The 21,994-nt window shown below is 40.7% G+C and overlaps 1 protein-coding gene across 1 annotated transcript in view; it reads left to right on the forward strand.

Annotated features, from left to right (window-relative positions):
* Nucleotides 1-1,367: 1,367 nt before the first annotated feature.
* The window catches only part of LOC125454010 (uridine phosphorylase 2-like), a 30,204-nt gene continuing 9,577 nt past the window's right edge, over nucleotides 1,368-21,994 (forward strand). The window contains 5 exon segments of the mRNA XM_059647652.1: nucleotides 1,368-1,430; nucleotides 2,858-3,033; nucleotides 5,943-6,075; nucleotides 13,313-13,471; nucleotides 20,234-20,348. Coding sequence (XP_059503635.1) covers nucleotides 1,368-1,430; nucleotides 2,858-3,033; nucleotides 5,943-6,075; nucleotides 13,313-13,471; nucleotides 20,234-20,348 — 646 coding nt within the window.

Genomic DNA, 21,994 nt, shown 5'->3' on the forward strand with positions numbered 1-21,994 from the left:
ACTATGTCACAAAAGCCAAAATTGAAAGTAAATTATACCGCATCAGGGCTCACACAGGATGTGAACTTAATATCACTCATACATGTGTTTATTAAATGCCCCAAAGCAAGAATTATATACCTAAACCAACAAGCCACCTGTCGAGACTAACTTGCATTTATATATGGCCTCTAATGTCATGAGATACACATAACTGGGTTAAGCAAAAATTTGGCATCAACCCAAAAGATCCTAAAACCATAAGATGTAGGAACAGAAATACGCCATTCAGTCCACTGAGTTCACTCTGACATTCAATAAAGTCAAGGCTGATCTGATAATCCTCAAACCCAGTTTCTTGCCTTTTCCCTATAACCCTTTACTCCTTTACTGATTTAAAACATTTGTCTATCTTGCCCTTCAATATACTTAATGACCAAGAAAAGTGGATGAGCCTTCATCACATGGGTGGCCATTCTTTCTATGTGGGTTGACACCAGCTCAAATGGATGAGACATCATGACATTCATGTTAAAGGTGGTGTCCTCCAATCTTTATCTTAAAGTTGCACAACACATCTGGAAATGCTGACAGAGATGAATTCATTCCTTCTTGCTCTTTCACATGTTTTCATGGACCGCTCCTAAGGCTCAGTCATCCAGCTGTGTAGAATTTGAAGCATTCTGTGCCCTCAAATGAGATTTTTCCAACACTATCTCTGTCTCAAGCACTGACTCCTAGTCCTGCATGTTGTGCTGCCTGTCATGTGACATTGAATTATTTTTCTTCTAATTTTTGCATGTCTCAAAATGCCTTATAGTCAATTAACATGTGTTCAAGTGTAATCACTTATTGCAATAAAAGTAATAGTGGAGATCAGAGGAAGTGCCTGGAGAGGAAAGTACAGCAGTCAATCAGAGTGCTCGGCTGGAGAATATTGAGGAAGTCAAAGATGACAGATCACCTTAAACTGGCATGACCCTCACCTTTCCTGATCTAACGAGATGCTAAATCTAGGTCCTGGGCACCAATATCCTATTGTTAACCATCTCTGGCACCTCTCCGCCTATATATTCTGTATCTGAGTGCCTCCCTCCACCTCACCTGACAAAGGAGAAGCATTCTGAAAGCTTACCATTTTAAATAATCTTGTTGGTCTATAATCTTGTGTCATGTAATTTCTGATGTTGTCCACCCACTCCAACATCAGCATCTCCACATTTCTTCCAGAGTGCCCGAGAACCAGAGGCCAGCCCTCCCATATCTTCCTTTCATCTTGTCAATTAAAGCAGGGTTTCCACAACTGTTTTGATCCCAATCAGCCCCTTGAAATAGAGATCCTTCATTGTCAGAGAGCAGGTCATCATACTCACACGCTGAAAACTATTATGCTCAGTTTGGGTACTACACTCGAGGAGAAATTTGAAGACTTTGGTGAGGTTAATGAAAAGGTACACTGGAATGGTATTAGGGCTGGGGATTAACATTATGTGGATTACCTAGAGAAGTTGGGGTCATTATTCTCAGAGCAGAGAATATGAAGGGGGAATTGATGGAAGTGATTAAAATCAAAAGAATTTGGATAGAGCAAGCAAAAAGGAATTGTTTTTCATTGTTTCAGAGTCTACGAGCAAAGGGATCTGAATTAGAGCAATTAGCAAATGAATCAGGTTGAAAATTAGGAAGACAATTTTATGGAACAAGTGTTTGAAATGAATTGCCTGACTGGATGGGCGTCACAGGTTCAAATGTAACCCTTAAAAGAATATTGATAGACGAATTAAGGAGAAAATATTACAGTGATGTGGGTAAAGAGCAAGAGAGTAGGGCTAAATGGAGATAACAGGGTGTAGAACTGGATGAACATGGCAGGCCAGGCAGCATCAGAGGAGAAAGAAAGCTGACGTTTCGGGTCTGGACCCTTCATCAGACTAAATGGATTGCATCCAGCAAACTCAATGATTTTGTTTGTGAGTAATACTTAAGGAGAAGTGTATTTGCCTAGTATCGTAACCAAAGTTCCTTAGTGATGAACTTTGACCTGGAAGCAGTACCATAAAGAAAATCTGTAAAATCAGGCCTACTCCAGGATCATTAGTTTAGGGATTATTGCAATCCCAGCACTGGGATGCTCTTGACAGCCACTGCTCCTGACGGCACACAATGATTGACAAGCCATCAACCCCCTGATGGATGAAGCTGTTGGAGGTAGGACAACCTACTGCCACTGGCGAGAGACAGCTTCATGACTTGAGCCAAATTACTATTGGGACTATTTGAATAATGTCATGTTTACCAGGCTCAGCATAGCCAGACTCGCTCCCAGCTGGAGATAACGGACATAACAGCTACCATCTCCTGATAAAGCACAAATCATTGTCTTCAGTCCCAGGTTAAAACTCCATGCCCTTGCCACAGTTTCCATCTGTCCCTTCTACATTTTCCTCCAACCAGACTGTTCTCTATATCTATGTCATTGATATCAACATAAACAACAATATTAAACTGCTTACCCTCCTTCTTTAGAATGTCCTACAGCCATTCCATAATATCCTTGACCTTGCCCAAAGGGAGGCAACACATCATCATGAAATATCATCTATGGCTACAGAAATGCCTGTTTGTACTACTCACAATTAAGTGACCTACCATGATTGTTCTTCATTCCTTTCAATTCCTCCCTTTGGTTAAACTTGTAGCTCTCACTGTGAAGATGCTTGGGTTTTTGAAAACTCATTCCACTGTTTATGATTGGCCTTGACCTGGTCCTATCAGAGATACTCAAGATGGTTGGCACCTTCACAAATGCTTCTCCTTCAGTTTGGGCGTTCTTAGATAAGAAATTTCAATGTATCAATTGTGTATTTTATATTTTCAGGGAGTTATTGAGGACATCCTTCAAGAGTCTTCTTCTGTTCTCCAGGTCACCACAGCCATGACAAAGCTTAGAGTAAACAGCTTGTTTTGGAAAACTTATTTCATGCATGTGGACAAAGTGTTCTATCCAACGCAGTTGATTGACAAATGGCTAGTTACTCAAGATGTTCGTCTGAGGCAAGACACTAGTATTGGAGCACCTATAATCATCCTTAAATTAAACCTTAAAAGCTTGGCCCTGGACTTAATGTTTTGGATCTGGATCAGAACAGAGGAAGGGTTACTGGACCGAAAACGCTAACACTGATTGTTTTCTACTCAGATGCTGCCAGACCTGCTGAGCTTTTCCAACAACTTCTGTTTTTGCTGTTCTTGTTGAAGATAATGAGGATATCAAGAAGGAATGGAGGTTGAAGAAGGGTAGCAGGAATGGAGCGGTGTGGCAAAACCTGACCTTATGTAAGCGCATATCAAGACCCACAGATAACTGAGGACCTATCCAGCCTTTTCCCATGTATTTTGAATAAGAAGCTTGTGCTTTCCCTTTTGAACCATAAAACAAAACTGAAAAGCTATTGAAATCTGACCTGCAGAATTTTCCTACAATGCACTCTTTGTGTGGTGACAATAGTACTTATTATTTAAGCTTTCAATGCTTTAAATTGCTTGTGGTGACATTAATTGCATAAATCAAACATTGCTATAGTAGGTGGGTCACACACATGCAATTCAGGCACATATCTGAATTTACTCATTTTCACATGAATCCTACAAAACACACAGAGAGATATTATAGGAATATATGGTGTAGGATTGCTCATCTATTAACAATGAAGATTTCAATTTTTGCTGCTACCATTACTCCTTTGGAAAAACTATGTTCAATTCTTCATCATTTAAGGTTCTTTTAAGACCTAAGCTACCTCAGTTGTGATGACATAAATAACCAATTCAAACTTGAACAATAGATAAAATAAAGCCAACCAGACATCTCACTTGTGGCTCCTGGACATGCATTTAGATTAATATCAGATGAAAAGAAGATTAGGGTGAAATCCCATCATTCATATACAATTAAAGATACAGGAGGGCATGCCAGGACCTTGTAAATGAGAATTCAAGCTGGTGAAGACACAGAAGTATTTACATGCTAAAGCTTGGAATCAACATGGAATAGACACAGATAATCAACTCCACAACCAACAGATCAAATCAAAGCTCTGCAATCCTACCATACCTAGCTGTCGATGATGGGAACAACGAAGCAACTAACTGGAGGAAACAACTCCACAAATATTCCCTTCATATTCCTCCATCATACTATTCTTTGTGTATATATCTAAACTGTTTCTTGAATTTACTGATACAACCAGCCTTCATTTATACATTCACCAAAATGGCTTAACCCAAACAGCTTTTATTCTCCCTCCACATGTTTGGTGACATGCATTTTGCTACAGAATGTGCACATTAACATGTATATATATACACAATGGCACCCTGAACACTTCAATAAGATCACTCTGAGCATTTCTTCCATTGGGGAAAATACTGTAGGCACCTCTTACACTTCAAAAATCACTTTAAATTTTAATTGTCCTCCAGCCCATCCTCTCCAATGCCTCAGTATATAAGGAACTAAATATTCTGAACACTATGGGGAATGAGCAGGGGAATGCAAGTAATTAGATAGCTCCATCTAAGTTCTGACACAGGCACAAAAGGCCAAATGGCCTAATTCTGCATTGTATGATTACAAACCTTTCCCAAAACATAATGATCAGAAGTATACATATTATTCCTGTTGTGACCAGAGAAGCATGCTGTAAAAACTCAGAATCACTTTTAAGTGATGTTGTGTGCTCAAAAAATAAACTTCTTCTGACTGGTTCAATATCCTATTCACTTTATTTACTAGTGTTGAGCAATGACTTCAATGACTTCAATAATCCATCCATTGGCTAGCTCTTCTCTTCACAGTGTCATTACTTATAAATTCCTTTTGGTTAATGTTGCTACTGAGTGTATATCCTTGCCCAGTTGTTTGGCTTGAGCCTTTATCCAAATTATATGGGACCTGCCATTCACCTCACAGCCCAGTTTCTTCAACTGTTCAGAATTGCTGCTGTTGCAGTTCTGCTCAGTTTTGTTTTAATTGTAACTTAGACAGATTTGTTATTTTCTCCCTTTTAACTCACATAGGCACAGTGTAATATTTCAGTACTTACTTCTGACTGAAGCAGCTCCCATTTACAGTGTTATATGACAATGTGGCTCCACTTAAAATCACCCTTTGTTACATTGATGTATCTGAAGTGTTAAAAGGATCAAAGGCCTATCAATCACTCATTGGTATTACGAAATAATAAATCTGCTGTTAGCTAACAGAGTTACGCAGGAATTCTGTGTCAATGGCCTCTCAAGCTGTGTGTTTATTTTGAAACTCCAATATTAAGTGTCATCGTGTAACTGGTCAGGACAAATAGATATAAGTACCCAATAGGAAGAAAGACAACACTGCTGTACCTGCTGCATATCACAGTAGAGTGTACATAAAATGGGCTTATTAATTCCATGTTACTCATAAGGATATAAGCTAGGATAATTGAATCTGGAAACTAAAGAAGAATCTTCATCAATTTCTAGCAGTTTTCTGTATATTTCAGGATATTTTAAAATTTTTTGCTCCTATTTGATAATTAATCCTTATTATAACCACTTATTTTGGTTTAAATTAGTTAAGCTATTTCAGTTAGAACTGATATACCTTAACCTACTATTAATAATAATGTTTATTTGAATTTCTGCACATTATTTTGTACATACAGGTAGGGATCAGGATGGCACCAATTTTAACCAATAATTCTGAAGCAATGGCAAAAGAACAAAAAGACCATAGAGAGTGAGTACTTCCTGGTTTTCTTCATAACTCAGCTTAAAAATACAATAAAACACTTCCCTCTTGTTTATGATGAACTAAAAGAGATTCTGATTTTTTTTTCTAACAAAGTAATAGTGCTTAACATGAAATATTAGGCTTGATTAATGAAACTTGCTTGCTGAGAAAGCTAATGTTAACATTTCTTTTCAACTATTTCAGAAAAAAATATAGTACATGTAAAGAACCCTCATTTGGCCTCAATGCCTGAGGATTTTCTGTATCATTTTGATTTGGGAACAAAAACACACAATCTTCAAGCAATGTTTGGAGATGTGAAGGTAGGCAATTTTATAATGGGACAGAACAGAGCAGCCAGCAGAAATTGTAAAAATTGTCCTTTACCTTAGCATCATGTATTTTTTTGGAGAAGAAAATGAATACAAATGGTATTGGCTAACCAGATTGAGAGGGAAAAATTATGTGTATCAGATAAACAATAGATGATAAGTGAGTGCCTCATCCAATTGAAAAGAACTTATAATAATGTAGTAACTTCCATTGCTTCATTACCCTTGAATCCCAATCAGGCTTCTAACACTGCTTAATTTTTTTTTTAGAAAGGTTTAGAAATCACACAAAATGTCACATTGACTGACATTCTATAAATTGTGAGCTTTTTGAACAAAATAGAATGTATCTGCGAATACAAATTTACCCCATAGATTTATACGTGTGTGTACGTGCATGTGTGTGTGTGTGTACGTGCATGTGTGTGTGTGTGTGTGTGTGTGTGTGTGTGTGTATGTGTGTGTGTGTGTGTGTGAGAGAGAGAGAGAGAGAGAGAGAGAGAAGGAGTGTGTGTGAGTGCAGGAGAGAGGGTGTGTGTGCAGGAGAAAGAGTGTGTGCATGTGTGAGAGATAGTCAATGTGGCATTTTATAAATTCCTACTATAGATATAAAACCATCTAACTCCAAACCAAAACACAGATTCTAAACAAGGCCTCACACCTAACATGCATTGTGAGACCTAAAATGTCAGTCCCTCTTTACACTGATAAAACCTTTAGTTCTCTCAGGACAGTGATTTGAAAGGAATTTGGGGGTTTACATATACATATTAATCGAATAAAACCTTCTAACTGATGAAAGATTTAGTAGCGCTTTAGATTTGCTTAATACATCCTCATCAGTGGTACAACCCTTTGATCTTTTTCCTTTTAAATTCTGTGTCTGATACTACCTCTCTCACTAACACCTATGTTTTCAAATAAACCTGTTGGACTATAAGAGATAATGGGAACTGCAGATGCTGGAGATTCCAAGATAATAAAATGTGAGGCTGGATGAACACAGCAGGCCAAGCAGCATCTCAGGAGCACAAAAGCTGACGTTTCGGGCCTGGACCCTTCATCAGAGAGGGGGATGGGGGGAGGGAACTGGAATAAATAGGGAGAGAGGGGGAGGCGGACCGAAGATGGAGAGTAAAGAAGATAGGTGGAGAGGGTGTAGGTGGGGAGGTAGGGAGGGGATAGGTCAGTCCGGGGAAGACGGACAGGTCAAGGAGGTGGGATGAGGTTAGTAGGTAGCTGGGGGTGCGGCTTGGGGTGGGAGGAAGGGATGGGTGAGAGGAAGAACCGGTTAGGGAGGCAGAGACAGGTTGGACTGGTTTTGGGATGCAGTGGGTGGGGGGGAAGAGCTGGGCTGGTTGTGTGGTGCAGTGGGGGGAGGGGATGAACTGGGCTGGTTTAGGGATGCAGTGGGGGAAGGGGAGATTTTGAAACTGGTGAAGTCCACATTGATACCATATGGCTGCAGGGTTCCCAGGCGGAATATGAGTTGCTGTTCCTGCAACCTTCGGGTGGCATCATTGTGGCAGTGCAGGAGGCCCATGATGGACATGTCATCAAGAGAATGGGAGGGGGAGTGGAAATGGTTTGCGACTGGGAGGTGCAGTTGTTTGTTGCGAACTGAGCGGAGGTGTTCTGCAAAGCGGTCCCCAAGCCTCCGCTTGGTTGGACTATAACATGGTGTCATGTGATTTCTGACTTTGTCCACTCCAGTCCGAGCACCTGCACATTTTTGTTAAAAAAGCTTCAAAAATGTATGTAAATATAAAGGATTGGAATTTTGCTTCCTTGATGTATCATTTAGTTAAATTAACATCTTGTAATATTACTTACAACAAACTCAATGTTCACTTCCTGTAATGCAGTCTATAATAAGAAGGAAATTTGTGATTCTCCTGGGAAAGGGAAGCAAAGTAGGTGGGAAAGCTAAATTGTGTACAGTCAAAAATCAGCTTCTCAAAGGTGGGATGTAACTTTTGAATCAAGACCTCCAAGGTTTGATGGTGGTTCGAGTTTCTCAACAGCAAATGCATGATTGCATCTGCAGATCATGCATATTCATTCAAAGAGAATCTCACCAGAATTACATGCACCTTTCCAATTAAATTATTCACAAATGAGAATTGTGTACCTTCGGATTCATAAATGCAAGGAAATGATTTGCAACAGGCAAGGCAGTCAAAAATAAAGCATAGAACTGTCGACCATGGAAATCTGAAACAAAAACAGAAATTGCTGGAGAGGCTGAACAGACTTGACAGCATCTGTAGAGAGAAAGTAAAGTTAATGTTTCAAGTCTAGTGACCTTCTTTTAGCATGGTAGTCAAGTTTCTGGACTGAGGAGAAGTGGTTATTTCATTCATTTTTTTTATTCATTAACAGGATGAAGCTATCACTGGCCAGTTGTTCACTGAGGCAATCATTAACATTTTGTTTGGTGGCAGTCAAGATGGAATGGGGCAGTATATGGAAGGGTGGAAAGAATGGTAGAGGGTGAGTGAGGGAAACAGGTGACAGTCAAACCAGAATGGAAGGAGCACACCAAAGCAGTGAGGAAGGAGGAAGGCAGGGAAATGGTGCAGTGCAAACGAAGGAAGGGGTAGAGCAGCAGAGGAAGGGAAAGAGAGAGAGAGAGGTTCAGAGAGAGAAAAGGACTAAGAGAGAGACTGAGAAAGAAACAGGCAGAGGGGGAAATTGAGTGCAGGGAGTTGTGGAGGAGGATAGGTCCCAGCATCATTAATGTTGGAGCCCTGTTTTTGGGCCAGGTGAAGGACGCCTTGGAAGGCTGACTGGAGAGAGATAAATGGGGCTACTGCCTCAATGGTGGGGTCCTGTGAATTGAGCTGAGAGTACTGAACAGCAAAGAGACCAGTTTCATTGATGGGGGTGAAGGGGCAGTGGAGAGATGAGATGTTGATGGGTAAGAAGGATCAAGATTAGGATCAGATGATCTTATGGTCATGGGTGGGGATTGTAGAAAAGAAGTGAGGCAGTTAACAGGATGGCTCAGTGTCAAAGTGGTCATTGGGTTTAAAGTTTTTTTTGAGAAGATTTGTAGCTCGGGTTGTGGATGAGATTGTAGACTTGCTTGCCTGAGGTGTACTGACGGTGTTACCTAGCAGGGTGCAACCAAACCCATTGGTTCAGCCAGATGGTGAAAAGTAACATGCACCACTTCTTACAACCTTTTTGAAGAAGGAGTTGCTCTAAAAGTGTGAGTCCTTGAAACAAGGGAAGGATTGCTTTGGGTGGAGCTAATGTTCTGCACAGTTGGCCACCTAAGATGATTCCCTGACATTTAGTTAAATGATGAGAACAAAAAACAAGTATACTTACTGCATACCTTGTTACCTGAGATGTACTTTGATGGTGCAAGCTTAAACAGCTTTGCCCTTCTGTGCTTCTCCTGCACAGAAGTGCAGTGCCTTCAGCCTCACATACTGGAGGTAATGGGGTCACCAACAGAGGCAGATAACCCTTGGAGTAACCTTAAGATGAAGTCTCAAGGATGGCTTGCTAGTTCTCCCTCCCCATCGATGCATGATAAGATATCTTTTGAGGGTAAGGAGCACCTGGAACAAGTTCAATGTGCTTACTCTCATTCTTGCCTAGCTACTGCCAAACTGGCTACAGTGATAGAATGCAAGTTTGAGCAGATATCCAGCAGCCATAGACAGTTTATCTGTACCTGGTTGTCTAAGCTGGTTGCCACTATCTCCATGGGAGCAGCCAAACAATCACATTCTGGAGCCACAACAGTAAACATATTTTGGACAGATTAATGCTCCTTTTGTATAAATCTACACATGGCCTCTGGCATCCCTGCCAAACCTTAACATCTCCATCAAATGGCCATTACCAGACACTTTGCGTCACCGCGAGCCTCTGTAGGGTCCTGATCTTAAACAGTTATCCAAACATCAGAGACATCAGCACTCACATCCTCCATCACTGTCAGCATGTGTCAGTGACGTATTTACCAGACCGTGGCTCTGAACTTAATCTGGAGCATGTACCCACTGAGCTAAATGTCTCTGAGCTGGTGAAGGCTGTGATGTGCTTCCTCTGAGTTTTCTGAACCATCATCCTCAGAAACAGAGCTTAAGATGAAGGTGGAGGAAAACTGTTTCTTCTTGCTTTCAGACTTGATGCAAGGATCTGGGGCAGAGAGGACAAAGATTTATCTGGTGGCTATCCATAATTCCTTTTTCCCATCAATATTTCAGCAGTTACCACCTTATATTCAGTTGTCAACACCAGGCCTCACAGTATTGCTGTGAAACTCTGATCTCCATCAGTGCAATCTCTGTTTTGATCCTCTGCGCAGGTTTCATGGCCTCCTCCTCAGCTGAGGCCAGGATTCCGGTATCAGGGTAATCTCTTCCCGTTTCTAATTTCTCCCACTAGTTGTGAGATCTTTTCTCCTGAAAACAGACTGGATAAATGAATGCTATCCTAATGGGTATTTTTTGAGTCTGGATGACCATACAGTTTTTGTGCACTTTCCAGTTTGTGTTTATTCATTCATGGGGCTAGGGTGTTGCTAGCCAGACCAGCATTTATTGCCAGCCACATTGTCCTAGACAGGTTTAACGTTTACAACATGAATTGGCTCCCAGACTATCAGTCCACATATTGAATATAATGCCAAGGCATGCAGTTGAAACTTTTGTTTACAACACTCTGCACTTGCACATTTACATTGCTTAATTCCCATATAAATGTCACATTGCAGTGACTACAATGTGGAATTTGTCCTTATGGATTCAGCAGGTGATGTATCCTCATCCTGCATTGGTTGCAGACTCTGGACTGGACTTCAATATTGCTAACCTGGGGTGTCACCTCCATTCAGGACACATTGGTCAGAAGAGTCGGCCTCTCACTGTCATCCCTGTGAAATACAAACACCTGCCATTTTTGGACTGCCTGGGAGAGGATCTGTAGTCACTCATCACGAGGTCTCTCACAGAGCCATGGAATCAGAGTCATTGAGTTATAAGGAGAGGCTGGGACTTCTTTCACTGGAGCATAGGAGGTTGAGAGGTGATCTTATAGAAGTTTATAAAATCATGAGGAGTATACAGTGGATAAGGCCCATGACAAGTGTCTTTTCCCTGTGGTGGGGGATTTCAAGACTGTGGGGCATATTTTAAAGGTGAGAGGAGAAATATTGAAAAAATACAAGGGGAAATTTCTTTACGCAGAGAGTGATTCATGTGTTGAATGAACTTTCAGAAGAAGTGATAGATACAGGTACAGTTTCAAAGTTGGAAAGATATTTAGATAAGTACATGATCAAGAAATGTTTGGCAGCATATGTGCCAAATGCAAGCTGATGAGATTAGTTTGTTTGGGATTAGAGTCGGCGTGGACTGGTTGGACAGAGGGGTCTGTTTCTGTGTATGACTATGACTATACGACTTATACAGCATGGAAACAGACTCTTCCGTCCAATCAGTCCACAACCCCACAATCCCAAACTAAACTAATCGCACCAGCCTGGGTTTGGCTGCCAAACATTTCTTATTCATTTACATATCTAAATGTGTTTTTAACATTGTAACTGTACCTGCATCAACCACTTCCTCTGAAAGTTGATTCCACACATGAACCACTCTCTGTTTTCTCTGACACATCCTGAGTAGCAAATTAGCAGGGTGGATGGGGAGGGGACCAGAAAATTTAGCTTCTTCCATTGGTGTAAAGTTACCAAGTGGAAGTTTGATGGGATTTGGATACAGATTCCAATGAAGTTACGAACTGCTACATTGTTGCCTAATCAAAGTCAAAGACTCCCTCATGTTGTCATCAACATGAACTATGTATTCAAGTACCACACAATTATTGCTACGCTCACTTTATAGCCTGCGCTTGGGTTTGTTGTTCCTTCTAAATCCAAGTGTCAGCTGAGTTCCTATGATGTTCTATGCTCCACTGTTCTAAGTCACAGATAGTCCTCTGTTTACCCTCTGCTGAAAAGGAGGGTAACCCTGTGCCATATTTTCATTAATACTATCCAACCCACCTGTTGAAAGTACCTGATCCAGTTGGCATCAATGAGCTTCAGGGAGCCTGAGCAGAACTAGACTGCGGATCAGGGGAACCTCCCCTCTTGTTGGCATCATACCTGGCACAAAGTAAGATGGTTGTGGTTGTTGGAGGTCAATCATCTCAGCTGCAGGACTTCTCCATCGGTGTTCCTCCATGTAGTGTCCTAAGCCCAACTATCATCAGCTGTTTCAACAATGACCTTCCCTCCATCATAAGGTTGGAAGTGGGGAATATTTTAGTGACTAACTCACTTCCTGACTCCCCAAAACCTATCCACTGTCTGCAAGGCGCAAGTCATGTGTGTGATAAAATACTCCCCACTTGCACAGATAGGTACAGCTCCAAAAACTCTCAAGTTTGACACCATTCAAAATAAAGCAGCCCATTTAATTGGCACCACATCCTCGAACATTCACTGTTTCCACCATCAACACTCCATAGTGGCAGTGTGTACCCACCACAAGATGCAATGCAGAAATTCACCAAAGTTCCTTAGTCAGCACCTTCCAGATCTAAAATCACTATCATTTATAATGGCAGCAGATACATAGGAACGCCACCATCTGCAAGTTCCCCTCCAAATCACACACTATGCTGACATGAAAATATGTGGTTGTTTCTTGACTGCGGCTGGGTCCAAATCATATAACACTCTCCTGAAAGACATTATTGGTGCACCTACTCTAAATAGATATCAGCAGTTCACGCAGGTTGCTCACCATCACCTTCTCAAGGGCAACTACAGATGGGCAGTAAATACAACCCAGCTAACAACTCCTATCTTTCATGAATGAATAAAACAAAAGGAAATGCAGGGATCATGTAGTTTAAGAGCGGTTCTGCAAGGGAATAACATGGCCAGAGATCAGTTCAGGACAAATATGTGAAGCAAATATGTGAAATGTACTGAAGAGATAAGCATAACTAAATGGGAGATTTGCCTGGACCTGCAGTTTTCATTCTTGCTGGCTAATCATGGCAAGTCTAAGAGGTTTATAATGGGACTAGTAATGGATGCATGAAGCCTATGGAAACTTATAGAACCTAGACTAAAGAGGAAATACTTAGAAGTAGTTTTAAGATGCAGTGTTTGGGAAATTATAAATAGAGTTAAAACATTATATTGCATATCTTACTTGATGTAGAATCTGAAATTTAGTCCTATATTTTTCAGTTTGTCTGTGTGGGAGGCAGTGCAAACCAGATGAAAGCTTTTGCACAGTTCATGTATTTAGAATTTGAACTAAATGAAAGTGACAGTGATGTACTGGATATTTGTGTAGGAACTGACAGATACAATATGTACAAAACTGGCTCTGTATTGTCCATAAGTGTAAGTATGCAGAGTTTTTTTGAATGATTTGGTGGATAAATTTCCTTATCATTTGGGTATTCCTGCCCTGCTGAAACAGTTTTAATAATTTCTTCTCTATGAGGAAATTCAGGTAGAAGCTTTTACTGCCTAACCTCGTCACTTAACTATCTTCCTTGAGTTTTCACATGAGGCCGAGCTTCCCACAATCTGTTCACCAAATTACTAACTGTTGGCCTGATTTGAATATATCAAAGTGAAAGCTGGAAATAAAGCAAATCAATGTTGTCTGGAGCTGAACCCAGGATAAATTAGACGTGGTCCAGTGAGATCATAGAATCCCTACAGTGTGAAAAGAGGCCCTTCAGACCAAAAGGTCCACACTGACCCTCAGAGTATCCCATCCAGATCCGCCCCCCTTAACCCACCTAATCTACACATTCCTGAACACTACAGGCAATTTAATATGGTTAATCTATCTAGACTGCACATCTTTGGACTGCGGGAGGAAACCGGAGCACCTGAAGGAAACTCACACAGACACAGGGAAAATTTGCAAACTCCATATAGACAGTCGTCCAAGGGTGGAATCAAGCCCAGATCCCTGGCGCTGTGAGGCAGCAGTGCTAACCACTGAGGCACCATGCCACCCTCAATAGTTGCAGAGTTGCAATAGTTTCATGGTCACATGTTTAAAACAGGCCTCTGAAGCTTTTGAAATAGAAAAGGCTGATGATCTTTGAATTCACATTTCTGCACGTAGAAAATTATTGTGAAAAGTTTATTTTTAAATAACCTGCCTAGAAACAGCATTGCTTGCTTCAGATTGTTCTACACAGGATGAGGCTATTTGTAGCTATTCAGGCATCCCATCACATTGCTGTTAGCACTTCACAGGAGCACATGCAGTAAGACACTTTTATTCTGTTTTCTTCCAAGTTGGCAACATCATGCGGCTGCAACTCTTAGTAACGTAATCCACATCACCATCACCACCTTCCTTCCATTAGCTGTAGTGGCTTTGCAGGAAATGAGAGTAAAAACTAAGATTGGTGGGCAATCGCTCTTTCAAGTTTTAGGAAACAAGAAACGATGTGGAATACAGTGGCTGCATGACACCAAGGTGGTTAAAGATGGGGATAAGGGATAAGATGAGAAGCATTTTAATCTTTTTTTCATACATTTCCAAGTCATCCAAGCTCATTAAAAGGTAACCTCACAAGAATTAAGTGTCCCTTTTCAATTAAGTAATCAGGGAATGAGAAACATTTGAATTTAGATTCACAATTGATTAATGTGGTGTGCAATACGTGAGATAGCCTTACTAGTGGTTTTGGAGTTTTTGCTTCTCTGGGAGTTTTGTTCAGCTATTGAACAAAGGACAATTGAAATCGAGTGACAAAAGGTGAACTTGGCTTGCCCGACTGAGGGAGGGAGGAATCAAAGTGGTAGCCCAGCCAAATTTTATGTGGGCAGAGGCAGAAAAGATCAGTGTTGAAAGTAGGTCAGAATGATTGTGGGAAACCAGCTCTTATACAGGGAAGGTTAATGGTGAAGTCCTAAAAGTTGAAGATACCAGAGGGAAGGTCAAAGACGATGGAAGGCAGGCCGAGGATAGAGAGAAGGCACTCCTGTTGCACTTGAGGAAAATTCAAGAGTTAATGAAGAAATGGGGGAATGGGTCAAACGCAACGCACAGGTGTAGGAGTGAGGATGGAGGGGAGATCAAAGATTAGCAAGTTTTGAGAAGATTTGTAGCTCACGTTGAGTTTCTGGATGTAAGTTTGCTCACTGAGCTGGAAGGTTAGTTTTTAGACGTTTTGTCACCACTCTAGGTAACATCATCAGTGAGCCTCCGGTGAACTGCTGGTGTTATGCCCTGCTTTCTATTTATCTGTGTAGGTTTCCTTGGGTTGGTAATGTCATTTCCTGCATTGGTGGTGTCATTTCCTGTTCTTTTTCTCAGAGGATGGTAGATTGGCCCCAAATCAATGTGTTTGCTGATGGAGTTCTGGTTGGAATGCCATGCCTCTAGGAATTCTCGTGCGTGTCTCTGTTTGGCTTGTCCTAGGATGGATGTGTTGTCCCAGTCAAAGTGGTGTCCTTCCTTATCTGTATGTAAGGATACTAGTGATAGTGGGTCATGTCGTTCTGTGGCTAGTTGATGTTCATGTATCCTGGTGGCTAACTTTCTGCCTGTTTGTCCAATGTAGTGTTTGTCACAGTTCCTGCAAGGTATTTTGTAGATGACGTTCGTTTTGCTTGTTGTCTGTAAAGGGTCTTTTAAGTTCATTAGCTGCTGTTTTAGTGTGTTGGTGGGTTTGTGGGCTACCCTGATGCCAAGGGGTCCGAGTAGTCTGGCAGTCATTTCGGAAATGTCTTTGATGTAGGGGAGATTGGTTATGGTTTCTGGGCATGTTTTGTCTGTTTGTTTGGGTTTGTTGCTGAGAAATCGGCAGACTGTGTTCATAGGGTACCCATTCTTTTTGAATACGCCGTATAGGTGATAAACTTCTGCTCTTCATAGTTCCTCTATGCTGTAGTGCGTGGTGGCTCGTTGGAATAATGTTCTTGTTTAAGAAAGGATCAAGACAAAAGATGGAAAATTATAGGCCGATTAGTCTAATCTCAATTGTTGGTAAAATTCTAGAATCCATCGTTAAGAATGAGATTTCTAAATTCTTGGAAGTGCAGGGTCGGATTAGAACAAGTCAACATGGATTTAGTAAGGGAGAGTCGTGCCTGACAAACCTGTTAGAATTCTTTGAAGAGGTAACAAGTAGGTTAGACCAGGGAAACCCAGTGGATGTTATCTATCTAGACTTCCAAAAGGCCTTTGATAAGGTGCCTCACGGGAGGCTGCTGAGTAAGGTGAGCTACTGCCATGGATTGAGGATTGGCTGTCTGACAGAAGGCAGAGAGTTGGGATAAAAGGCTCTTTTTCGTAATGGCAACTGGTGACGAGTGGTGTAGCGCAGGGTTCAGTGTTGGGGCCGCAGCTGTTCACTTTATATATTAATGATCTGGATGAAGGGGCTGGGGGCATTCTGGTGAAGTTTGCTGATGATACGAAGTTAGGTGGACAGGCAGGTAGTACTGAGGAGGTGGGGAGGCTGCAGAAAGATTTAGACAGTTTAGGAGAGTGGTCCAGGAATTGGCTGATGAAATTCAATGTGAGCAAATGCGAGGTCTTGCACTTTGGAAAAAAGAATACAGGCATGGACTATTTTCTAAACGGTGAGAAAATTCATAAAGCTGAAGTACAAAAGATATCTGGGAGTGCTAGTTCAGGGTTCTCTAAAGGTTAACTTGCAGGTTGAGTCCGTGATTAAGAAAGCGAATGCAACATTGTCACTTATCTCAAGAGGGTTGGAATTTAAAAGCAATGATGTGCTTCTGAGACTTTCTAAAGCTCTAGTTAGGCCCCATTTAGAATACCGTGTCCATTTTGGGCCCCACACCTCAGGAAGGACACACTGGCACTGGAGCGTTTCCAGTGGAGATTCACCCGGATGATCCCTGGAATGGTAGGCCTAACATATGATGAATGGCTAAGGATCCTGGGATTGTATTCATTAGAGTTTAGAAGGTCGAGGGGAGATCTAATAGAAACTTAAAAGATACGGCTTAGAAAAGGTGGACATTGCAAAGTTGTTTCCATTAGGTGGGGAGACTAGGACCCATGGGCACAGCCTTAGAATTAGAGGGTAAATTTAGAATGGAAATGAGGAGACATTTCTTCAACCAGAGAGTGGTGAGCTTGTGGAATTCATTGCATTGGTGTGCAGTGGAGGCTGGGGCATTAAATGTTTTCAAGGCAGAGGTTGATAACTTCTTGATCTTGCAAGGAATTAAGGGCTATGGGGAGAGTGGAGTAGGTGGAGTTGAAATGCCCATCAGCCACGATTAAATGGTGGAGTAGACTTGATGGGCCGAATGGCCTTACTTCCACTCTGTCTTATGGTCTTATGGTTTAATGGACACTTGAGTAGGTATCATCTGATTGGGCATAGTTGGCATAGATTTGCGAATGGAAAATTCTATTTGATGAACAGAATGGAGTTTTTCGATGATGATATGAATAGAATTGATCAAACGAAGTCAATGGATGTAGTGTACTTGGATTTTCAGAAGGCTTTTGATAAAGCACCCCACAGGAGCTTGGTTTGCAAAATTAAAGCACATGAACTGAGAAATAAGAAACTGCCATGGATTAAGGATTGGTTAAGAGGTAGAAAACAGACAGTAGGAATACATGGGCCATACTTGCATTGGCAAGCTGTTTATAGTGGGGTCCTGCAAGGATTGATTCTTGGCTCCAGCTTTTCACAATATAAACCAATAATTCAGATATTGCTAAATGTAGAAATAGCAAGTTTGTGGATAGCACAAAGCTAAGTGGGAATGTATGCTGTTACAAAGATGCAAAATGGTTTTTGGAGGGTTTGGATATACTTAGTTTTTGGCAAGAAAATAGCAAATGGAATATAATGTGGAAAAATGTAAGGTTACCCACTTTGGTAGGATGAACAGATGTACGAAGTATTTCTCAAATTGCAAGTGATAATTGTGTTAAATAATACGCCTATCGAACTTGGTCTCAGCAAAGCCCTGTGCAACTGTGGTAAGACTGTAAAACTCAGCACTCACAGTGAGTCAATTATTTTTTAAAGAAGTGCAAGTGTGATGCCATGCAATACATCACACTGTGAGTCTACCAACTACGTATCCTCAAGGCACTCTTCTGAAGTGTTGAAAGCTGGACAACTCAGAATCCCTGGAGCTCATTCTATCAGCATATAGTCATTGCTGAGAAAACAACACTTGAACTGGATCAGCCACATTCACTGGTTCGTGGATTGCTGAATATCCAAAATCCTTCTGTATTGTGAACTGACCACTGCCTCATGACCTCCTGGGTATCTGAATCTATACTTCAAAGGACAATAGCAAGTGGGATACAAAGACTTGATATTTACGCTGATAACAGGGAGATGTGGCTGACAGCTATGACCTTTGCAGGCTGACTGCAAGGACAGTGAAAGAAGTGGGCAGAGGTAGAAAGTTCAGCTCTTGAGAATCATAGAATCCTAACAGCGTGGAAACAGGCCCTTCAGCCCCACATGCCCACACCGGCCCTCAGAGCATCCCACCCAGACCCATCCCCCTATAACCCACCTAATCTATACATTCCTGAACACTATGGGCAATTTAGCATAGCAAATCCACCTAACCTTCACATCTTTGGACTGTGGGAAGAAACCGGAGTACCCAAAGGAAACCCACACAGATGTGAGGAGATTGTGCAAACTCCACACAAACAGTCGCCTAAGGGTGGAATCAAACTTGTGTCCCTGGCACTGTGAGGCCGCAGCGCTAACCGCTGAGCCACCTTACCACTCCTAGACAGAGTATACAAAATCCCGCATCTTCTCAGTCTAGTGTTTTCATCTTCAGCTGACACAAGAGACTGCCATGCCAGAGTGGGTTTTCTGAGCCACACCAGGCAATGACTTGCACAGAGTTGATCACCATCGCACAAACCAATATTTTACAAGACAGAAGGTGCCACAAATGATCAGGACCACTGATATCTCAGTGGGAGCATACATTGGGATCAAGGAATACTGGGGAGGATGCCCAGGATTTGGCAGCAGTGGATAGGTGTGCCAAAATCTCACAATACCTTTTGAGAGCCGTGGAATCGGGGACTGCTGGAGGGAGGTTCCAATGTTTTAGAGGATTAGTACTGAGAAATTAAAATGTTAACTTGGGACTCCTTGGAGCAGCCCCTAAGTCTGGGAGAGTCATTTATGTGATGGGACATCATAGCATTGGTAGAAAATTGTTTGTTACAGAAAATTGAAACATGGATGTAGAGCATTTCAGAACATTTTATTATGTTGTTTATAAAATTATTATATTCCGATAGTTTAATCCTATGGTATGTAAATTGCACATCTTCAATGTAAAGGTTAACATTTAAATTATTTCCATCTTTAAGAATTTGATTATTTGTGTTTGGTTGCTTTCAGCATTATAATTTAACGGTGCTTTGTTTCTAAGCGTATATAAACAGGCTAGAATAAGGTGGATGCATACAAATTTTAATCACTCAATAGCCAGGTAGGTGTATTTTATATTTTCATTTTGTTTAAAAGCACATTTTAAACATTAAATTTTGGCTTTTGGTCATAGGCAAAATGTTCTTCAAAAAATATTCAATACGGCTTGATCCTTTCCACACTATACTATTACTTGAACAATTATTTACATGGGGAAATAACATTACAAACGGTTCATTTTGGCAGGTTCAATGATTTACACTGACATTATAATATTATCATAAATCAAGACAGAAAATAAGGTTGTTTACAGCAAGTATATGTATAACACTAGATTTTTAATGAAATGCATTAACATTGTCTTTTTTGTTATTAAAAATAACTGCTTCACATATATTAGCCTTGTTATACTCGAGAGATAATTTGTTCTCCAGTGTTGTGGGTGTAATTTTGTCAAGGGTTAAATGGAAAACACATTGACATGCCAAAACTCGCTTTCTGCCAAACATCTGTTGAAATTTCAGGGGCAAGGCAGGAAATGCCCAAAGGAAATTCACCCACCATGTTTCAATTTATATCTCCTGACTTTGATGTTTCAGAGATTAGGATATGAATAAGAGAGAATTATGAAACAGAATTTGCTTTACTTTTCCTTGTTTTCTGATAACAAGGGCTAAATGAAGAAAATATTGATTCAAATCCATTTAAATGTTTGCAGCGTGGAATGTGCGTGCCATCTATATCAATCATGTTTCATGAACTTATCAAATTACTTCACCATGCCAAGTACCATGATGTCACTATCATACGTTTGGGAAGCTCAGGCAGAATAGGTATGTCAAAAAATGTATTAATCTAGCCCTCACTCCTTTCTCATTATTATCTAAAATTAATTGCAGGGATCTTAAATAAATTAAAGTTTACAAAGCAAAGAGGGTGAGGTATTACCAACATAGCATTCAAATAGTGTATTGTGGAAGTGAGCAAGAACAGAGGTTTTAGAACCAGTGAGCTAAGTGTCGAGGTGGGTTTTATTAAGATGATGGAAGCAATATTTTCTGATACCTGGGATGATTTCTATATGATTTCAAGCATAGGTGCTATAGACTGAGAAGGTCAGAGCCCACAACTAACACTCAGGTAAGTAATAGGGAGGGAAAGACACCAGGGTTCTGTGAAAGTGTGAGCAGGTGGGGTGAATGGAGAAAATTGTTGCAGAAGCCAAGACTGTCTTTATTGCCATTGTTCCCGTGTACTTCAGCTCCAAGGTCCACAATAGAGTAAATGAGACATGCATTGAACCTAAATCAATCCAAAGAGGAGTGAGGCGATATTATCCACTGCACACACCCTCTATGATTTCGTTATTAATCACATATGGGATGGTTCTATATAAGGATGGCTTTTAATAGTCTGAAAGTATTTCTGAAAATATTGCTTTGTTCCTTTCATGTTGAATTCAAGCAATTAAATTTCCCGAACCTCTTGAGTAACATGTTAACTGATAGAGATAGTAGGAACTGCAGATGTTGAAAAATCTGAGATAACAAGGTGTAGAGCTGGATGAACGCAGCAGGCCAAGCAGCATCAGAGGAGCAGGAAAGTTGATGTTTTGGGCCTTGATTCTTCTTCAAAAAGGGATAACTGATAGGATTTAATATTTGGTGCTTCCAAATGTGTTTCATGATCTCAAAGTCTCAACAAAGTTGTCCAAATTACTGATTTCAAATTTAAACAATCTTCTGTCTCATTGCTCATTAAATTTTGTACCTGAGGGTTTTGATACATGTTATATATAATGCATACAGAATTCCTATAGCACTGCTAAAAGAGGATGAAGGACAATTTGCACTTTCTTGTCTTTCTGCAATGATAGCAAAATCTCAATGCAAATTCAGATTGTGTCATACAAGAAGCATGTTAAAACAACTTTTAAGAATGCTAGTGAACGCCATTTGATCTGCTGCCCTGACTTGAGCTAACTAATACTGCACATTTCGATGGTTATGAATTGAGGTTTCCTCGACTGTCCAGTGAACTAGGCATCAAACCTCCACGATATGATCCAAACATGTGTAGATCTAAACTGTAATCCCTTCAAAGCCAATAGAATTTGCTTGATATTTTGTGATCAGAATGTTCTAAAAATGGAGTCTGACCAGGGTTTTCTACAACCAAACCATCCCATCTTTCCCTTTGTATTTCACAGAGTCATAGAGACATAGAGCTGTACAGCATGGAAATGGGCCATTCATCCGACTCACCCAGGCTGACTAGATATTCTAAATTAACCTACCACATTTGCCATCATTTGGCCTATATTCCTTTAAACTCTTCCTATTCATTAAACTATTGTAACTTCCTAAAAGAAAAGGAGAACTAGCTGGAAAAAAATCAGCAGGTTAGGCAGCATCTGTGAGTCTCATCCAGAATTTTCTATTTTTATTTCAGATTTCTAGCATCTGCAGTGTTCTGCTTT

This window comes from Stegostoma tigrinum, chromosome 7, assembly GCF_030684315.1.
Source record: "Stegostoma tigrinum isolate sSteTig4 chromosome 7, sSteTig4.hap1, whole genome shotgun sequence".
NCBI lineage: Eukaryota > Metazoa > Chordata > Chondrichthyes > Orectolobiformes > Stegostomatidae > Stegostoma > Stegostoma tigrinum.